The sequence below is a fragment of the Hipposideros armiger genome, unplaced genomic scaffold, assembly GCF_001890085.2.
Source record: "Hipposideros armiger isolate ML-2016 unplaced genomic scaffold, ASM189008v1 scaffold_314, whole genome shotgun sequence".
Taxonomy (NCBI): domain Eukaryota; kingdom Metazoa; phylum Chordata; class Mammalia; order Chiroptera; family Hipposideridae; genus Hipposideros; species Hipposideros armiger.
In genome coordinates, this window is record NW_017731664.1 from 497,029 (window position 1) to 511,733 (window position 14,705).

Below are 14,705 nucleotides of genomic sequence, written 5' to 3' on the forward strand. Positions count from 1 at the left end.
CTACTGTTATGAATCGTAATGTAAATATCTTTTTGTTTTCCGATGGTCTTTTCCGATGGTCTTAGGCGACCCCTGTGAAAGGGTCGTTCGACCCCCAAAGGGGTCGAGACAAACAGGTTGAGAACCGCTGCTTTAGATATTCAAGACTGCTGCTCTCAAAAAATCACAAAGCTCCAGAGAGAAATTATGTTGAGGAAGGGAAATAGAAGCATCTTCCTAGATTTACATTTCAATTTTAGGGTGGGAAAGGTTAGTAGTCAAAAGTATTCAAATACATACAACAATTCTGAGAACAGGAAAGCACCAGTGGCCCTGCTGGGCTGGTGCAAATTATTTAAGTTAGTAAAGGTTTAATGTATGGTTATTATGGGATGCTGATTGTAACTCTTCATGAAAGTGAAAGAAAGCGCCAAGACTAAAATGCTCCTCTTCTGTAAAAACTGACCTGAATTTCTCTAGACTGAACTGAAATAAACACAGAGAAGGTTCTAAGAGCAGCCTAATGAAGACAGGAACCAGGACCCTTTGGACCCACACCCATTTTTTTCCCTTTAAAATGGGATTTGCTTGTTCTCTTGCCACAGCCAAAACAGAAAAACACTGACTGTTTTTCCTTGATTGTACTCAACAATATAGAGGCCACTGCCTATTTTAACATGCCTATTGTTTGAAGCTTGTGAAAAAAAACGAAATTGGACTCTAAAGGGTTCAACCATGTATAAGCAAATTACCTCTCCTTCCCCTGATGAGGGCATTCACCTTGGTTTAATAAAGAGTTTAAGCATATTGAGAGTGATCAGGGACCTTTGTGTGGTCTGTCCTGAGAACCACTGGATTCCATTTGGCCTCCTACCCTATTATGGGGTAGGGGTCTCTGATGATCTTCATAGGTCAAAATGCATTTCTTCTTCAAAAACTTTGATTCAAAAATATTTCATTATCGCCACTTGCTTTTAACATCTGATATTTCTTCACATCACTGTTGTAATATATAATTCAAATGACGGAGTGTTCATAATTCAAGGCTATGATATGAGGGAGAGCTCATTTACTTATAAACATAAACTGACTACACAGAGAACACTGTTGATGCGCACTGTGCTAATGTTAGTTTTCATTTCCTGAGCACGCTGGCACAACTTTCACGCTTACTGGAACCTGTCAGAGACTGGCCTCACAGTTAGGAAATAATTTCCTTATATTCTGAAACATATTCTGGAGAATAAAAGGAGAGTCACTAAAATAAAATAAAAATGTACAGTGATCACCAAAAAAGAATTTTTGGGTCCTAAACTTACGTCTTAATATAATCAAAGATAAATCAACAAAAGACAGAACTTTCCTCTTTTTTCTTCAAAGGGTAATTGTTGTTCAACATAAAATAAAAATATGCTATCCTGTTACGAATCAGGAAACTCTTTTAGAATTTTGTTTCTAAATAATACTATAAAACCTTTAAAGATTTTGCTTATAAGTTGGAAGTTTGTATCTTATAGTTATAGTAACCTTAAACAGGCCATGTAAAGAACCGTAAGGAACACACCCATTCGACTAATCTATGTTTAAGCGAATTTAATAAATGACATCATTCAGTAATGAGTACACAATCCTCCTATAATTATTGTAATTCCCCGTACCTACCTTATGTGGGTTACATTTGCAGCACCCAAGTAAATTTTTTTCATTAATTTAGGAAGAAAAAAGTGGTTTAACGCCATTTAATTCTGTAATAATTAGGGTAGTTTTATTCGAAAATTACATTATCTTTGTAGCTACTCAATTTTCCCAACTTCGTGTTTTATACATTGAAATTTACAAGAATAAAAGAGCACTGAGCATAGAAGGCACTCAGGCAAAGGGTGATGTAACCAATGTTAATCTAACTGACTTATGCTGAATGTCTATTGATGAACGAAGGCACTTTGTCTACATGGCAGACTCCTGCTTGTGTTATTTCCCAGTCTCTTGTCCAGGCTTCATGACATTAAAGGAGCTGCTGAGGCATAACTAACTGGACAAAAGAGAAACTTTACCAAGAAAGAGGCAATTCACAGACCATTAATATTGGGTTGTCAGAAAAGTCATGATGTATTTTTTCTGTTTTTTATTGCAAAAATATGTCATGACTTTTCCGACAACCCAATAGTTTAAAATTGTCAACTGGCAGACCTTTCCCAATGTCTGAATTTACAGCAAGTCTCCTGACAGGTCCTCTTTTTTGCTAGGACCCCCCCCCCAATTCAATCTACCTTTGATTGGTACCCACTGACTACCGCGTGATACTCCTTTTGACCTCTGAGTGTTTAAGTTGCTTCCCTGTCTACTAGAATGCTTTATTCATCTATAAAAGGTCGACCCAGCCCGAATCCTATTTTGTACATGAGGCCCACCTGTATAATTCCAACCCACATTAGTCTTTGTCCATCCAAACTCCTACAGACCTCATTGTCTCCATCACTCCTTCGGCCATTAAATCATATGTGACTTCATTCTTTGTTTCATGAATCTTGTCTCCTCAATATAACTGCAAGCTTTTTACAGGCAAGCAGAATAGCTTATGCCTGTTTTATACACCCCTCACCCACACCCAAAAGGGAGCTGAGCACAATGTTTCCCATAAAAGCTACATTATCTGTTGAACCGAAATATCAGAATTTACCATAATATGAAGAGCAGTGTTAGCTTAGAATAAGAGATAAGATTTTGATGTAAAACACAGTCTTAAGATAATGCTGGCAAATAAACCTTGAAGCTTGAACAAATATTCACTTTTAAATGTCTATGAGAATAAGCAAAGGGATATCATGGTGGAAATTCTACTTTCCTCTTTAGAACTGCAAAGCCATCTCTAAATGAAAGAAGCTAGAAACTGCTCCAAAATCCACATTAATACATCACAATCCAGTGATAATATTTTTAAATGTCTGTACCTTTGCTAATGATAAAGAATTTCATATTGGGTTTGTAGAGAGCATGGCAAGTAAACAACTTTTAAGACCCATGACTTGATCCTATCTATCACTTCACAACTGTCACTACCACATTTAGATGTGAGCTTTTCATAGAGACACGTGTGTACACCATAAGAAGCAATTTCAAGAAGTGCTTAACTAAAGTAGTTTATATGTACACATATGGAACTAATGGCCTTACTTATAATATCCCATTAGGCACGGTATCTTCCAATTCTCCATCTCTCTAGAAAATACATTTCCTCAGAAATATCAGGGTCACCTGTCAAAATTAATGTTCTTCTTTAATGCCTTGGTCCTTCCACCTCTAAAAGTAGGTGAACAAGGGCAAAGTTCCTACCTGCCAAAGATGTCTCCTTCTATTATTATCAGCAAATTCATTAGTAAGCTCTAATGAACAGAGGATGAGAATGACAACTTACAAGGAAAGCTAGAAAGTCAAGTTCTTTTCAAATACAAGTAGTCGGTATTAAGTACACTAATAAAGTAGACGATAACAGCCAGGTTAAATGCTGAGATTCTATGAGTTTGAAACTTTTTTTAAATGGTTATTTCTGACTCTAATGCTTTTAATCTAGTTTATGCGTAATTTTCAATGCATTTGGAAAAATAAATACCTCAAAGCCTAAATAAATATACATAAACCTCAAAGCTCTCTTGCAAATAGGCTTTGTGCAGCTCTAATACGTGTTTGTAAGATTAATTTTTAAGAGCCCCTAAATTCCTATGAAAATATAGTTGCTTTAGGTAGAGAGCCACTAACATTATGTCCCTTTAAAAATAAGCTAAACATGGTGCTTATAGTTAACAGTACTGTACATGTAAAAAAATGTTAAGAGGGCAGATCTCATTTTTTTTACCACAATAAAAATAAATTTGCTAAAAATAGCATACATCTATATGATTAAAGAGAAACTGATTAACTAAAAATGACTGATACTCCAGTTAACTGTGAGAAGATAATTTGCAAATTAGATTGACCATAGTAGCTCCTGTTGAGGAACACTGGTGACAAGGTACAGAGACATGAGTATGCTCGGTAGAATGCACTCCTATGATTATGTTCTGCAATCAGAAATTATAGCTGGGTCTATTCTTTCATATTATCTGTTCCATAATCTTTGTTGTGTAGAATAACTGTGAGAAAGCTATAGAAAAGAAAGTTCATACATCTTAGTAGAGGCAATTAATACCTACATATGCAGGCCTAAAAATAAGATACATCTGAATTCCTGAGGATTTATAATTATGTCCATACACAAGTCAAAAAAATGAAAAAAGGGATAAAATGACCACAGAGTGGCTACAATTATCCATGTCGGGTATACTTAAGCTACTTGTCCCAAAGATCCCAAACTTTCCTAGAGGTGTCATTCTGGGGACACAGTAGGAATGATTTTCAACATGGTCTCTCGGAAATACTCAGGAGACCCATATGCGAGTCCTCTTACATTATTAAATTTCATGCTGTGCATCTGTTTCTGATAGGAGTATTTTTTAAACAAGAGTGTCATGGCCACTGGTTCTAAAAGAGGGACATCTAGGTCTGTATAATGTAAAATATGCCTCTTGGAGCACTCCTGCTCCAGACCATGCACTGTCTCCTTTTCCTGCACTGAATCCAGGCTTCCCCTCACTTGACTACAATTGCATTTTTCTCCCTCCCTGACTCCCACGTGCTCTCTAATCCTGCCTCCTGCCCTGTGTGACTCTTTCTCCATAGAGCCAGTGCTTTCAGTATGAAAGGGTAGATTTCTGGAAAACAACTTGCCAAACAGGGCAATGGTTAGAGGAGCTTGTGGAATAAAATACACCACAAAATACAGTACATATCGCCTCATCAGTGTCAGAGACATAGAAGCAGTATCATTCCCAATGTTCTTATGAGGATTTTTTTAACAGATAAGAGTGTGGGGTACATGGATCCATGAACTGAACAAAAAATTGTAACCACTGACTGCCAGGCATCTACTCCTAACATCAAAGAGCTGTTCTACAAAATCAAGTCCCTGGCCAAGCTAGGGGCAAGTGTTTTGTTTATAATGCAAAAGAAGTAGAGTGAGTGAGGGTTTGTTTTCATTACCTGGAACTTCATGAAACTCATTGAGAGCAATACTCTAACATGGAAAAAAGGCCAGAAGACTTCATGAGACTCTTCTCTAGTGAATAAATCACCAACTCCATCTTCTACTTACCATATAAAAAAGCGCCCATCAACTAAACACTTACCTCACGGTTGTTCAAAATCAGCATACAAAGGGTATTTGTCTTATTACAATGAGGTATGTACCGAGGTCCAAGTTTTACCAACTATCTAACTTATTTGCACCCCCAAATACCTATAGTCAATCACATGGCTGTTAGGCTACATAAGCAATAATAATCACAGAGAAGAAACACAATGACGTGGCTAGCACATGAGCATTTCTTTGAGGCAGACACAGTGCTATGGCAGCTCTAGGCTGACAGCACCAAAATCAGTTTCTCATTGATTCCACTCTATAAGAATGACTCAAAGAGCCACTGATGCCTGAAGCAAAGCAGTGAATCTGGTGTTACCACCTTGCAGCAATCCGAGATCTCAGTATAAGATATGTTATTAAAATTGTGTGTCATATGCTTACAAAAAGTATATGGAATGGCAAGGTAAGCTATATAGGCTACAATGTCAATCTCACTACTTTCCATTACTAGAGAGCTGGTCAGCATCTTCTGGCAGGATATTGCATAATACAGTCAAATGTGCTCTCCCAGCACTGCATGTGGCTTTGGGTCACAGTGGATTATCTGTAAAATGAAACAGATAGGGGAAATGCAATAATCATCAAGAATATCACAGACCTTATTTAAATAACTAATATTAATAGGCCTGGACTCAAAAGAACTTTTCACATTTGCCCATCCACTGAAGATTGAAAAGATCATAAAGCAATATGGCTGACCCTGTCTATGATAACATCCACCCTTCATTGTCAAGCAAAGCTGCAAAACAGATCCAGTTTGATTCTTTACTTTTGGTGCTTGAGGACGGGACCTACAATCTAAATAGTACCAGACAGTACTTCCAATACTTCATAAATTTCCTTTAATCCAAGAACTGAAACTAAAAGTTCCTGAGATGGTTCTCCACAAGGCTCCATTTTGCTGAAGGCTGTGCTATGATATATACAAAAGAAAATATAAGAATTGATGACTGCTTTACAAATTGATAAGCCGGAAGACTGAGAAAATGTATAAACCTACATTAGGGAAACCCAACATTCTGTCAGGTATCTTTACTAGCAATCCAGAGCTGAAAGCTACCACTGATCTCTACCCATCTGAGCAGTTCAAAATCACAATTGAGGAATGGGGTAGGATACTGGGGAGATCCCAAGAGACCAACTAAATCATCGCAATTGCTCTGCTGCTGCTGCTCTGTGGTTCTGCTAATCAAAAAAGAAGTGACATTTGATAACTTCCAACACGTGAAATACACATAGTAAAAAAACCTGCTTTCACCTGACCTACTATTTGTTTCTTCTCACTGCCCCATGTTTTTTAGTGGCACCACCATCCTCCAGGTTCCTCAAGCTTATAAACTCTGAATTATGTTCAAAGCCTCTCTACCTTTCACTTCCCTCAGCAATAGGAATTTGGTAGATGCTTTTTTTCCTGCAAAGCTTCTTTACTCACATGCAATCACCTAATTTCAGGTCCTCGTCCAAAAGCTATCTCAGCTATCTTTATACTTGATCCAAATTCTATAAAGCAATATGTCTTCTCCTTTCTCTCAAATTAGATACAGTTGGGAATAGGTAAAGAGGAGGAGGGGAAGGTTCTTTCACTTGTAATCAAATTTCATAGCCATTCCAACAGAGCTGTTGAACAAACTTTTTCTGAGCACAAGAATAGTTAGGCAAAGAGCCAAGAAAAGAAGAGTCAATGATGGAATCCAAAAAACAGGTGAGCTGCAATCTTTCCACTCCTACATAAAACCTGGCCCTGGAGTGCGAGTCCCTACGTATGCTGATAACTTCTTCCCCTTCTTGATTTTGCAATGTTCCTATATTCACAAACTCTGCCCTTGGGGTGGCTTACCCACTTTTCCAATGCCAGTTTTCCTACTGCCCTCCTTCCAATCCATCTTACATTCTAGAGGACTCTTTTGCAAATAATGTTGTGTCTTCGTAATACAAGAAACTATAATCAGATCCAATATCTCTTATCCAGCCTTCCCAAAGGGTTCCCAAGACAAATGACTATTTTCTATTTTAATTTCCTTGAAGTTTTATGATCTTAGAGACCACAGCAATTGGGAGTGGTATGGAGAATGCTGAGAGTGCAATTTGCTGAATAAAGACAGCTGCTGGGAATCCCCAAGTACTGTGGCAAGGGGTGTGGTGGTGACAGCAACTGGTTTGAGAACAACCATGTAAGACTTCAAGATCTACTGGTTTACAGACTCTTCAACAATAATCTCTGTATCTTTACATTTAAAAACTTGGTTTAAAAGGTATCCTCTCCCCAAAGCCTTCTTCCAGACCACTCCTTTATTCCATGTCATCACCATGCTTATGTACAATATTCTTCAGGGCTCTAACTCATCTACAATCCTGTATATACTGCTTTGTAAGCATTTTAAGTGACTCTGATATTTGTATCACATCTTGAGCAAGGCTGTAAACTCTGTGAAGATAGAACTAGTTCTTCTAGCTCTCTGGTTTCCAACCATGGAACTCGGCATAATACATATGCTAAAAATAAATAAATAAACAACAGGTTTTTATTTTCCTCCAGTGACATATAATTTCCACTTAGCTTTTCAACACTAACATTTTTTAAGGTTGAGCAAGTTTGAAAGTATGATACATTAAGAGCTGTAGAAAATACACCCACACCTGATAGAAAAGATACTACTTAGAGTTGGACCCAACATAAAATATGCTCCACCCAACCAACTATACTATTACACCACACTTCTTCCTTTGGGCTCTTTTCTTTTTACAACGTAAGCCTGTGGCGCATTTTTGCTCTGAGCAACACTGTAACTACAGAAGCTCAACTCTAAATAAGTTTACTGTTGGGAATCTACTCTTCCCACCTACACAACCACTGACTTCCCACACTGTCTCCAGTGTCCTCTGAGCAACTGCCCAATGACCATGTGGAAAGACAGCTTACACACTGAAGGGCCATTCTTGGCAGCCCCTGGCTTTTACTGCTGGTCCTCACTTACTTAGCTTAATTGATTCAGAACAGTATCAAAAAGAGACATTATTACACAAGTTCTAAAAAAGACTATTTAAGAAAATTTAAATGTAAAAGCCTTGGTCATTGTGCTGCTTTAAAACAGGCAAGCATGTGTGACATTAAGAGAACAGAATAATGCCTATTGAAATAGGGAACTCTGACTAATCTCATTGCACAAGTTTTAGTGTTTCACACATGTACATTTTCAAAAAGTAAAATGGTCTATAAATGGGAAGCACAACTGACTTCAAAATTATAATCCATTGCAGTAATAAAGTTATAGTGTTTTAACACAAATACAATTTCAAAAAGTGTGCAGGTTTTAAAAAGACAACAATGTGAATGTTAGCATGTGTTTCTGAGAAACAACTCATGCATGGGCTAACAGAGCGTTTTTTACTTTCTCAGTAGTGTTCTTTCTTCCCATTGGAATGAGAGATCCCAGCAGAAATTCCTTCTTAGTTGCTCCCCACTAATTGGGACCTGAACACAGCACAAACACAATTTATAAGCAAAAATTTTGAGATAGATTATCATTCCCTTTGGCCATATGGGGAAGGTCGTAAAATAAGCATCAAGTTTTTCTTTTTAACTAAATATATACATTGCCCTACATACACCTTTATGCACGGATATAAAAATAATTTTGTAATTTATATTTCCATATCCTTCCATACCAGTCACTGACAGTTTTTACAGCATACATGACAACTGAGGGGCATGCCTGCTTTCTTTTCTATCAATAAGATAGGACACCAGACCTCCTTCCATTGGAAATCAACATTGTTGAAAAACAACCCATATAGTACCTTAAAAAAGGTTCAACAATTTTTCAGTACTTTAAGAAAAAAAATAGACATTATGACCATTATGCTAGCATGGATAAGAAATCTGTAATGGCCTAGTAGCACCATCTGTAATAGACAGATACACCTTCCAGCTATCCCGGTCACTCTTCATCAAAAAAGACCTAATAGAAATATAATAGCTTGTGTTTAAAATGCTGATTTAATATCACTTTGACCTGAGCTGCATCATCAAGTTATCTTTTTTAACTTACATGTGATAGGATCGTTACTGTTCTGGAGAAATAAAGTGCCTGCCGCACCTCCCTAACAACCCAATTCTTCCCAAGCATGCAGAAAAACAGTAATTTGCCTACTGTGCCAAAACATGAGACAGTTAACTGTTCAAACACTTGATCAGTCTCTTAAAATCTGCATGTCCAGGAGTGGATTTTTTAAAAGTACATTTTATTCACTGCAATGGAAAACCACACTTATTGATGTTTAATAGTAAAGTATCTTTTATGTGTTATAGTCTATACAAAATGCAGCATTGCATTAACTTCAAAGGTGGCAAGGCGGTTAAAATTAAAGGTTCATGGGATATGACATGCAACACAGCATTAAAAATATAAGACTGAACAATCCTACCGCCTTAGCAGGATCCTTTTATGGTTCTTCATTATAGGGGAAATTCTTAAAATGCAATCCAGCAATCGTAAGTGTAAGTAAAGCTTTTAAAATCTTATCACAACATGCAATTTAGAAAGCTAATCATCAAAGCATTTTTTATGGGAACAGAAGGGGGCTTTACTTATTAAAATCAATACAACTCACTTTAAGATATCACATTTGTGCTGTTTTTAACTCCTAAAATGTGCTCCTTACATTTATCAATTTCTGAAAAAAAGACCTAAAATCATACCACAGGTTCATAAGAGTCACTCTCGCCCCCAACCCCAAACCATCCCAAGACCTCGAAGTCTTGTTATGATCAAGGCAGCACTCAGTCTGCCTTGAAAGAACATGCTAAAAAGCAAGTGACATGGAAGCAGCAAGTTTTATACTGAAAACTGGCTGTGAACACTGCCATTCCCTGACAGCGGCTAAAGAACTTATTCAGGTCCTCACTACTCTCTGGGTCTCAACGTGTGGTCCTGGAAACTCTAACAGCAGCATCACCAGGGAACTTGTTACAAATGAAAATTCACTGGCCCACCCCAGACCAACTGAATCAGAAACTCTGGGAATGGGGCCCAGTAATTTGTGATTTAACAAGCACTACAGGAGATTAGGATGTAGTACTCTTAAAATTCAAGAACCACGCCTCCTCAAGCTTCAGTGTGCATAAGAATCACCTGGGGAGCTTGTTAAAATGCAGATTCTAACTCAGCTGGTCTGAGGTGGGGCCTGAGAGCCTCCATTTCGAACAAGTTCCCAGGTGATATCCTCTGCAGACCACACTGCAAGTGTTTCCCAAACCGGTCGTTTAACAAAATTACCCAGGGTGCTCATAAAATACGGGTTCCCAGGCACCACCCCAGACCAAATTAATACAGACTTCAGGAGAGAAAGGCCTAGTTGAATACAACCAGTATTCCATTTCAGCTGCACATTAAAATCACCTGGGGAGCTTTTAATAATCCTAATGCCCAGTCCCCATTGAAGTCCAATCTCGGGTTGGGACCCAGGCATTCATATTTTCAATAATTCCCCAGTGATTCCAAGTGCAGTCAAGGTTGAGAACAACTGCTCTGCAGTCTAACTAGCTCAACACCTGGTGCAGTGGATCCCTTTACAGTAGCAAAAGGTTTCCTATAACACAGCTATCTGGGTTCCCACATATAAATCTAAGAGCTCTGACTCTGAACAGTAAAATGCACCTAAGTCATGTTTTTATCATGTGTTGAACCTTATTTCTGCGGGCAAGTGTGCCTGTGCTGCTGAGACCAAGGATTTAGTAATACATTCCTAACTCTGAACACAAATGTTACCTGTCTTCCATTAAATAAGTTTCCAAGCTCTAGCTCCTTTGCAAGGAGCTAGGTGTTCCAAGAAAGCAGGAACCATGAAGAATCTGTATCCATACAGCCTGTTCACATATTGATATCACCCCCCCAAAAAAAAAAAACTTGAAACAGAGATCACTGGAAGTTTCTAATAATGTTTCAGAGTGGAAGGGTAACTGATGAATCTAGGACTTCTAAACCTATAACAGACAGATTTCACCAGTTACAGACATTTTGACAGAAAGGTCCTGGGAAGGGATAAAAACGATGTGCTTGTACACATGAGCATCTGAAACTGTCGAAAGCAGATCTTCTGGTGGACAGAGATAAGACCTGACACCCCACTGTTCATGATATGATACTAATAACTGTGAGGGGGAAAAAAGCAATGTGTCTATTTGTGTCTTCTAACCCCCAGCACAAAGTCACACTAATAAGTACACAATATGTACTATTAAATATGTAAAACAGAAAAAATGCATAGTGGTTACCAAGGCACTGTCAAGTAATTAGTTATTTTACTCCCATAATCAAACACTGCTTTAAAATGTTTTCCTGAATTTTCCACAGTACACCTCAAAAATGATGTTAAGATAAATGAAAACAAGATGCAGTTCTTTTTCCACTTAAGTGAACTTTCATTCTCCCCTTGGCCATGTTCAGTGTCTTTTCTAAATTAGTTTTTTGTAGAATACACAACACATTCAATGCCTGCTAAATGATAATAAATTATTATTCTTCCACCATCGTTTCAACATATCCACAGTGATCAAAGTATGTCTTACTTAATTCCATGAAAAGGAAATCCAGTGGATGAGGTATTAGAAGAGAAATAATACCTCAATAAGTGTTCAAAGTAGCACTACTACATGACATTTTCAAAAGCATTTTCTATATGAACTGGTCAAGCTCACTTTCCTTTTAAAATTCTTGTTATAGTAATTCAGTTAACCCAAACTCACTTTAAAATGTGTGAAAATAGCACCTCCTGAAAGTGTGTTCTCATATGCTTTGGAGCAATGGAGCGTGAATAGTAAAGCAGCCTTTGCCAAACTCATGTAACTAGACATGAGTGAATTTTGGAGTCCCATGACTTTGCAGAGCCAACCTATATATCATCCCAGGATCAGCTTTTAATGTATCAGACATGCAAGAGAAGACAGAAAAGTCACAAATAAGTGACTCACATTGGTAAATATTTCAACAGATTTTTTTAATGGCAGTCTTTTCAAATGAATTTTACTTCTTAACAAAAAAAAAATTGGCTAAGTAAAGGTGTGGGTTTAGGATTTAAGCTCCTAACTTAAAACTATGAAATTTATAAAGATATTTAATTTATTTGAAAAAGTGTCAGTATAAATGCCCTTTCATGCATTTCTTATGAACCAATGCCCAAAGACGAACCAAGTCTGAAAGTAAATGCACAGACCATAGAAGAGCCATACAAAAGTATAGACATTTAAAGTGTCAAAGCTAAAGAAAACAAACCATACAAAATTACAATTTCCAGGACTCTTTATTGCAATTTCCACTTTACATATTAATTTAATACTTTCAGTCTAGGCAGAAGTGTTTATACTTATCCAGTAGTAGTATAATCCCCTAATTTCACAAAGTGAAAAGAAGCAATTTATAAAGAACATCAATTCAGGTATTTATGATATGGGGACAAGGGGCAATTTTCTTAGCTAGCAAAAGGGTTGATGCTTTTCAGTATAAATTTTTCTGAAATTTTTCTCTATTATCTTGTTGATGCTAAGTATTCATAATAAAAACAATTGTGTTCTTTGTCATTCTGCCATTCCTTGGGCTTTACATTCTGTCTAGCATTTAACTCAAAAAAGTCAATTTACAGTCCGTTTACACGTTAAAACACAAAACCATATGCTCCATCGCCCACACATCCAAATGGACAGGGATCAGAATTAACCTGGCTTTTAGCTGTAACAGTCCTATTTTAAACAATTTCGACCACACACTTGAAGGGTGAAATAACTAAAAGTACAAAACCAAAGGAAACCATAAAAATTTCTACACAGTGTTGGGATTAACTATATCTCAAACCGTCAAGCCTAACATAGATTTCTTAAAAGTGAAATCGGCACAAAAGTGAATGCACGCTTAATGTACAAACTGACAGTGGCTCTATGGGGACAGCTCTCTTTGAATGAGCTATTACCCAGACGGTGGAAAGAAAAAAAAAAAAAGTCTCACTCAAATGAGAGAGCCGGCGTTGTGATTCACTAGAAACACATTTTAATGGGTTTGTTCGCATAAAAATAGGTAGTAAGGGAAAATGTATTTTTAAAAACCCTCCTCCCTTCCCAGGACACAAGGAAACCCAAAAGAAAAAGATAGGTAACCTCATAAGCTCCGGAGCTAAGTTCCATCACTAGCAGAACAGAAGTTGGATAGTTGCTATTTCCCCCCTTGCAAGGAAATAGTAACTCTTCGTGTGCAAGGCGGGAATACTGGCGGGGCTTTCACCGGGGGTAATGGAAACCAAAGTGAGGAGAGGTCAACACCTTGAGTAATTCGGATCTCCAAAACTGGGGCGGTGAGGGAAAGGGGTGGCGAAAGAGGGAAGGAAAGGGTCAAAACTCCTCGAAGTTCTCGCAAAGAGAAAGCGAACACCTCTGGGGGCCAGTGAGCCACCTCTTGAAGCAGCAACCCTGCTTCAAGTGTGAGGTGCTTCACTCTGAGGGGGGAAAGAGCGGGGTGCCCTGACTTAGGTCGAGTGGCTCCAGGGACTAAGCAGCGAGAGGGGCAGGGACAGCCGCTGGCGGGGAGGCGGGCTCGTACTTTGCCTCAACTCTGAGCTCCATCCTGAGCGCAAGGGAGAGGGCGGCGGAGGGCACGGTACTCACTAGGGCTCGTTGGTGAACCGAGGGGTCCGGGGCTGCTGGTATCCGTACAGGTGACAGTAGAGCACATCGAAGCAAAAGCAGCACATCTCCGCTGACACCACCATCTTCCGGGAGCCGGGCGATGAGGAGGCGGCGGACGATGAGGAGGGCGAAGAAGAGGTGGCGGCGGCCGGGGTGGAAAGTAGGGTCCCCACTCCGCAGCTCGGAGGTGGCGACAGGGAAATCCCCCCGCCGCCGCCGCCGCAGCCCTGGGGGGGAGAGAGGGTACAGCCGCTGCCGCTACCTCCTCCGGTGAGACCTCCCAGTCCGTTGAGCCGCGTACCGGCGCCTCCTAGTCCCAGCTCGCCAGCTCGGCACTGGCTCTCTCCGCTGCAGTGGGAGGAGGAGGAGGCGCCACCACCGCCACCCGAGCCAGAGGGGGGCGAACAGGACAGTTTCTGCTTCTTCACCCCGCAGCAACCCGCCGCCATCTTGGAACAGTCTCCCCCACGCAGCGCTTCCGACCCATAAGTGAGGCGAGCTGGCGGCGGGGGCGAGCACGCTGCGGACCCGGCCTCCGGGGGCGCGCCAAGGGCTCGCTGGGCGCGTGCGCGTCGCTCTCCGCCCGGCGGCCTGGCCACGCGCGCACTCCCGCCTCGGAGCGCGCACCACGTTTTCGCGGCTCTGCCCCTCGCGCCTGTCCCGCCGGCCTCGCGCCTCCTCCAAGCCGCCGCCTCAGCTCCGCGGCCCGCCGAGGGGGAAAGACGGGAAGCCCAGTGGAAAGCAAGGAGAGGGAAAGGAGAATGAGAAAGCGGGGAGTGGGGGCGAAGGGAGGAGGTGGGCACGCCCGGGGAGGAAGAA

At 39.9% G+C, this 14,705-nt stretch overlaps 2 protein-coding genes across 5 annotated transcripts in view; one reads left to right on the forward strand and one right to left on the reverse strand.

Annotated features, from left to right (window-relative positions):
- Positions 1-14,482, reverse strand: part of AMMECR1 (AMMECR nuclear protein 1) — a 113,054-nt gene extending 98,572 nt beyond the window's left edge. For 3 of the 4 annotated variants that reach the window (XR_002125996.1, XM_019660210.1, XM_019660211.1), the window contains exon 1: positions 13,866-14,363. Coding sequence is in view for 3 of the 4 variants with exons in the window: in XM_019660210.1 (XP_019515755.1) it covers positions 13,866-14,335 (470 nt within the window). In the remaining variant the exon portion in view is untranslated. Of the gene's footprint in view, positions 1-13,865 lie in introns of all 4 variants that reach the window. The other variant, XM_019660209.1, reaches the window with a different exon arrangement.
- Positions 1-14,705, forward strand: part of TMEM164 (transmembrane protein 164) — a 378,792-nt gene that overhangs the window by 320,798 nt on the left and 43,289 nt on the right. The gene's annotated exons all lie outside the window — the stretch shown is intronic.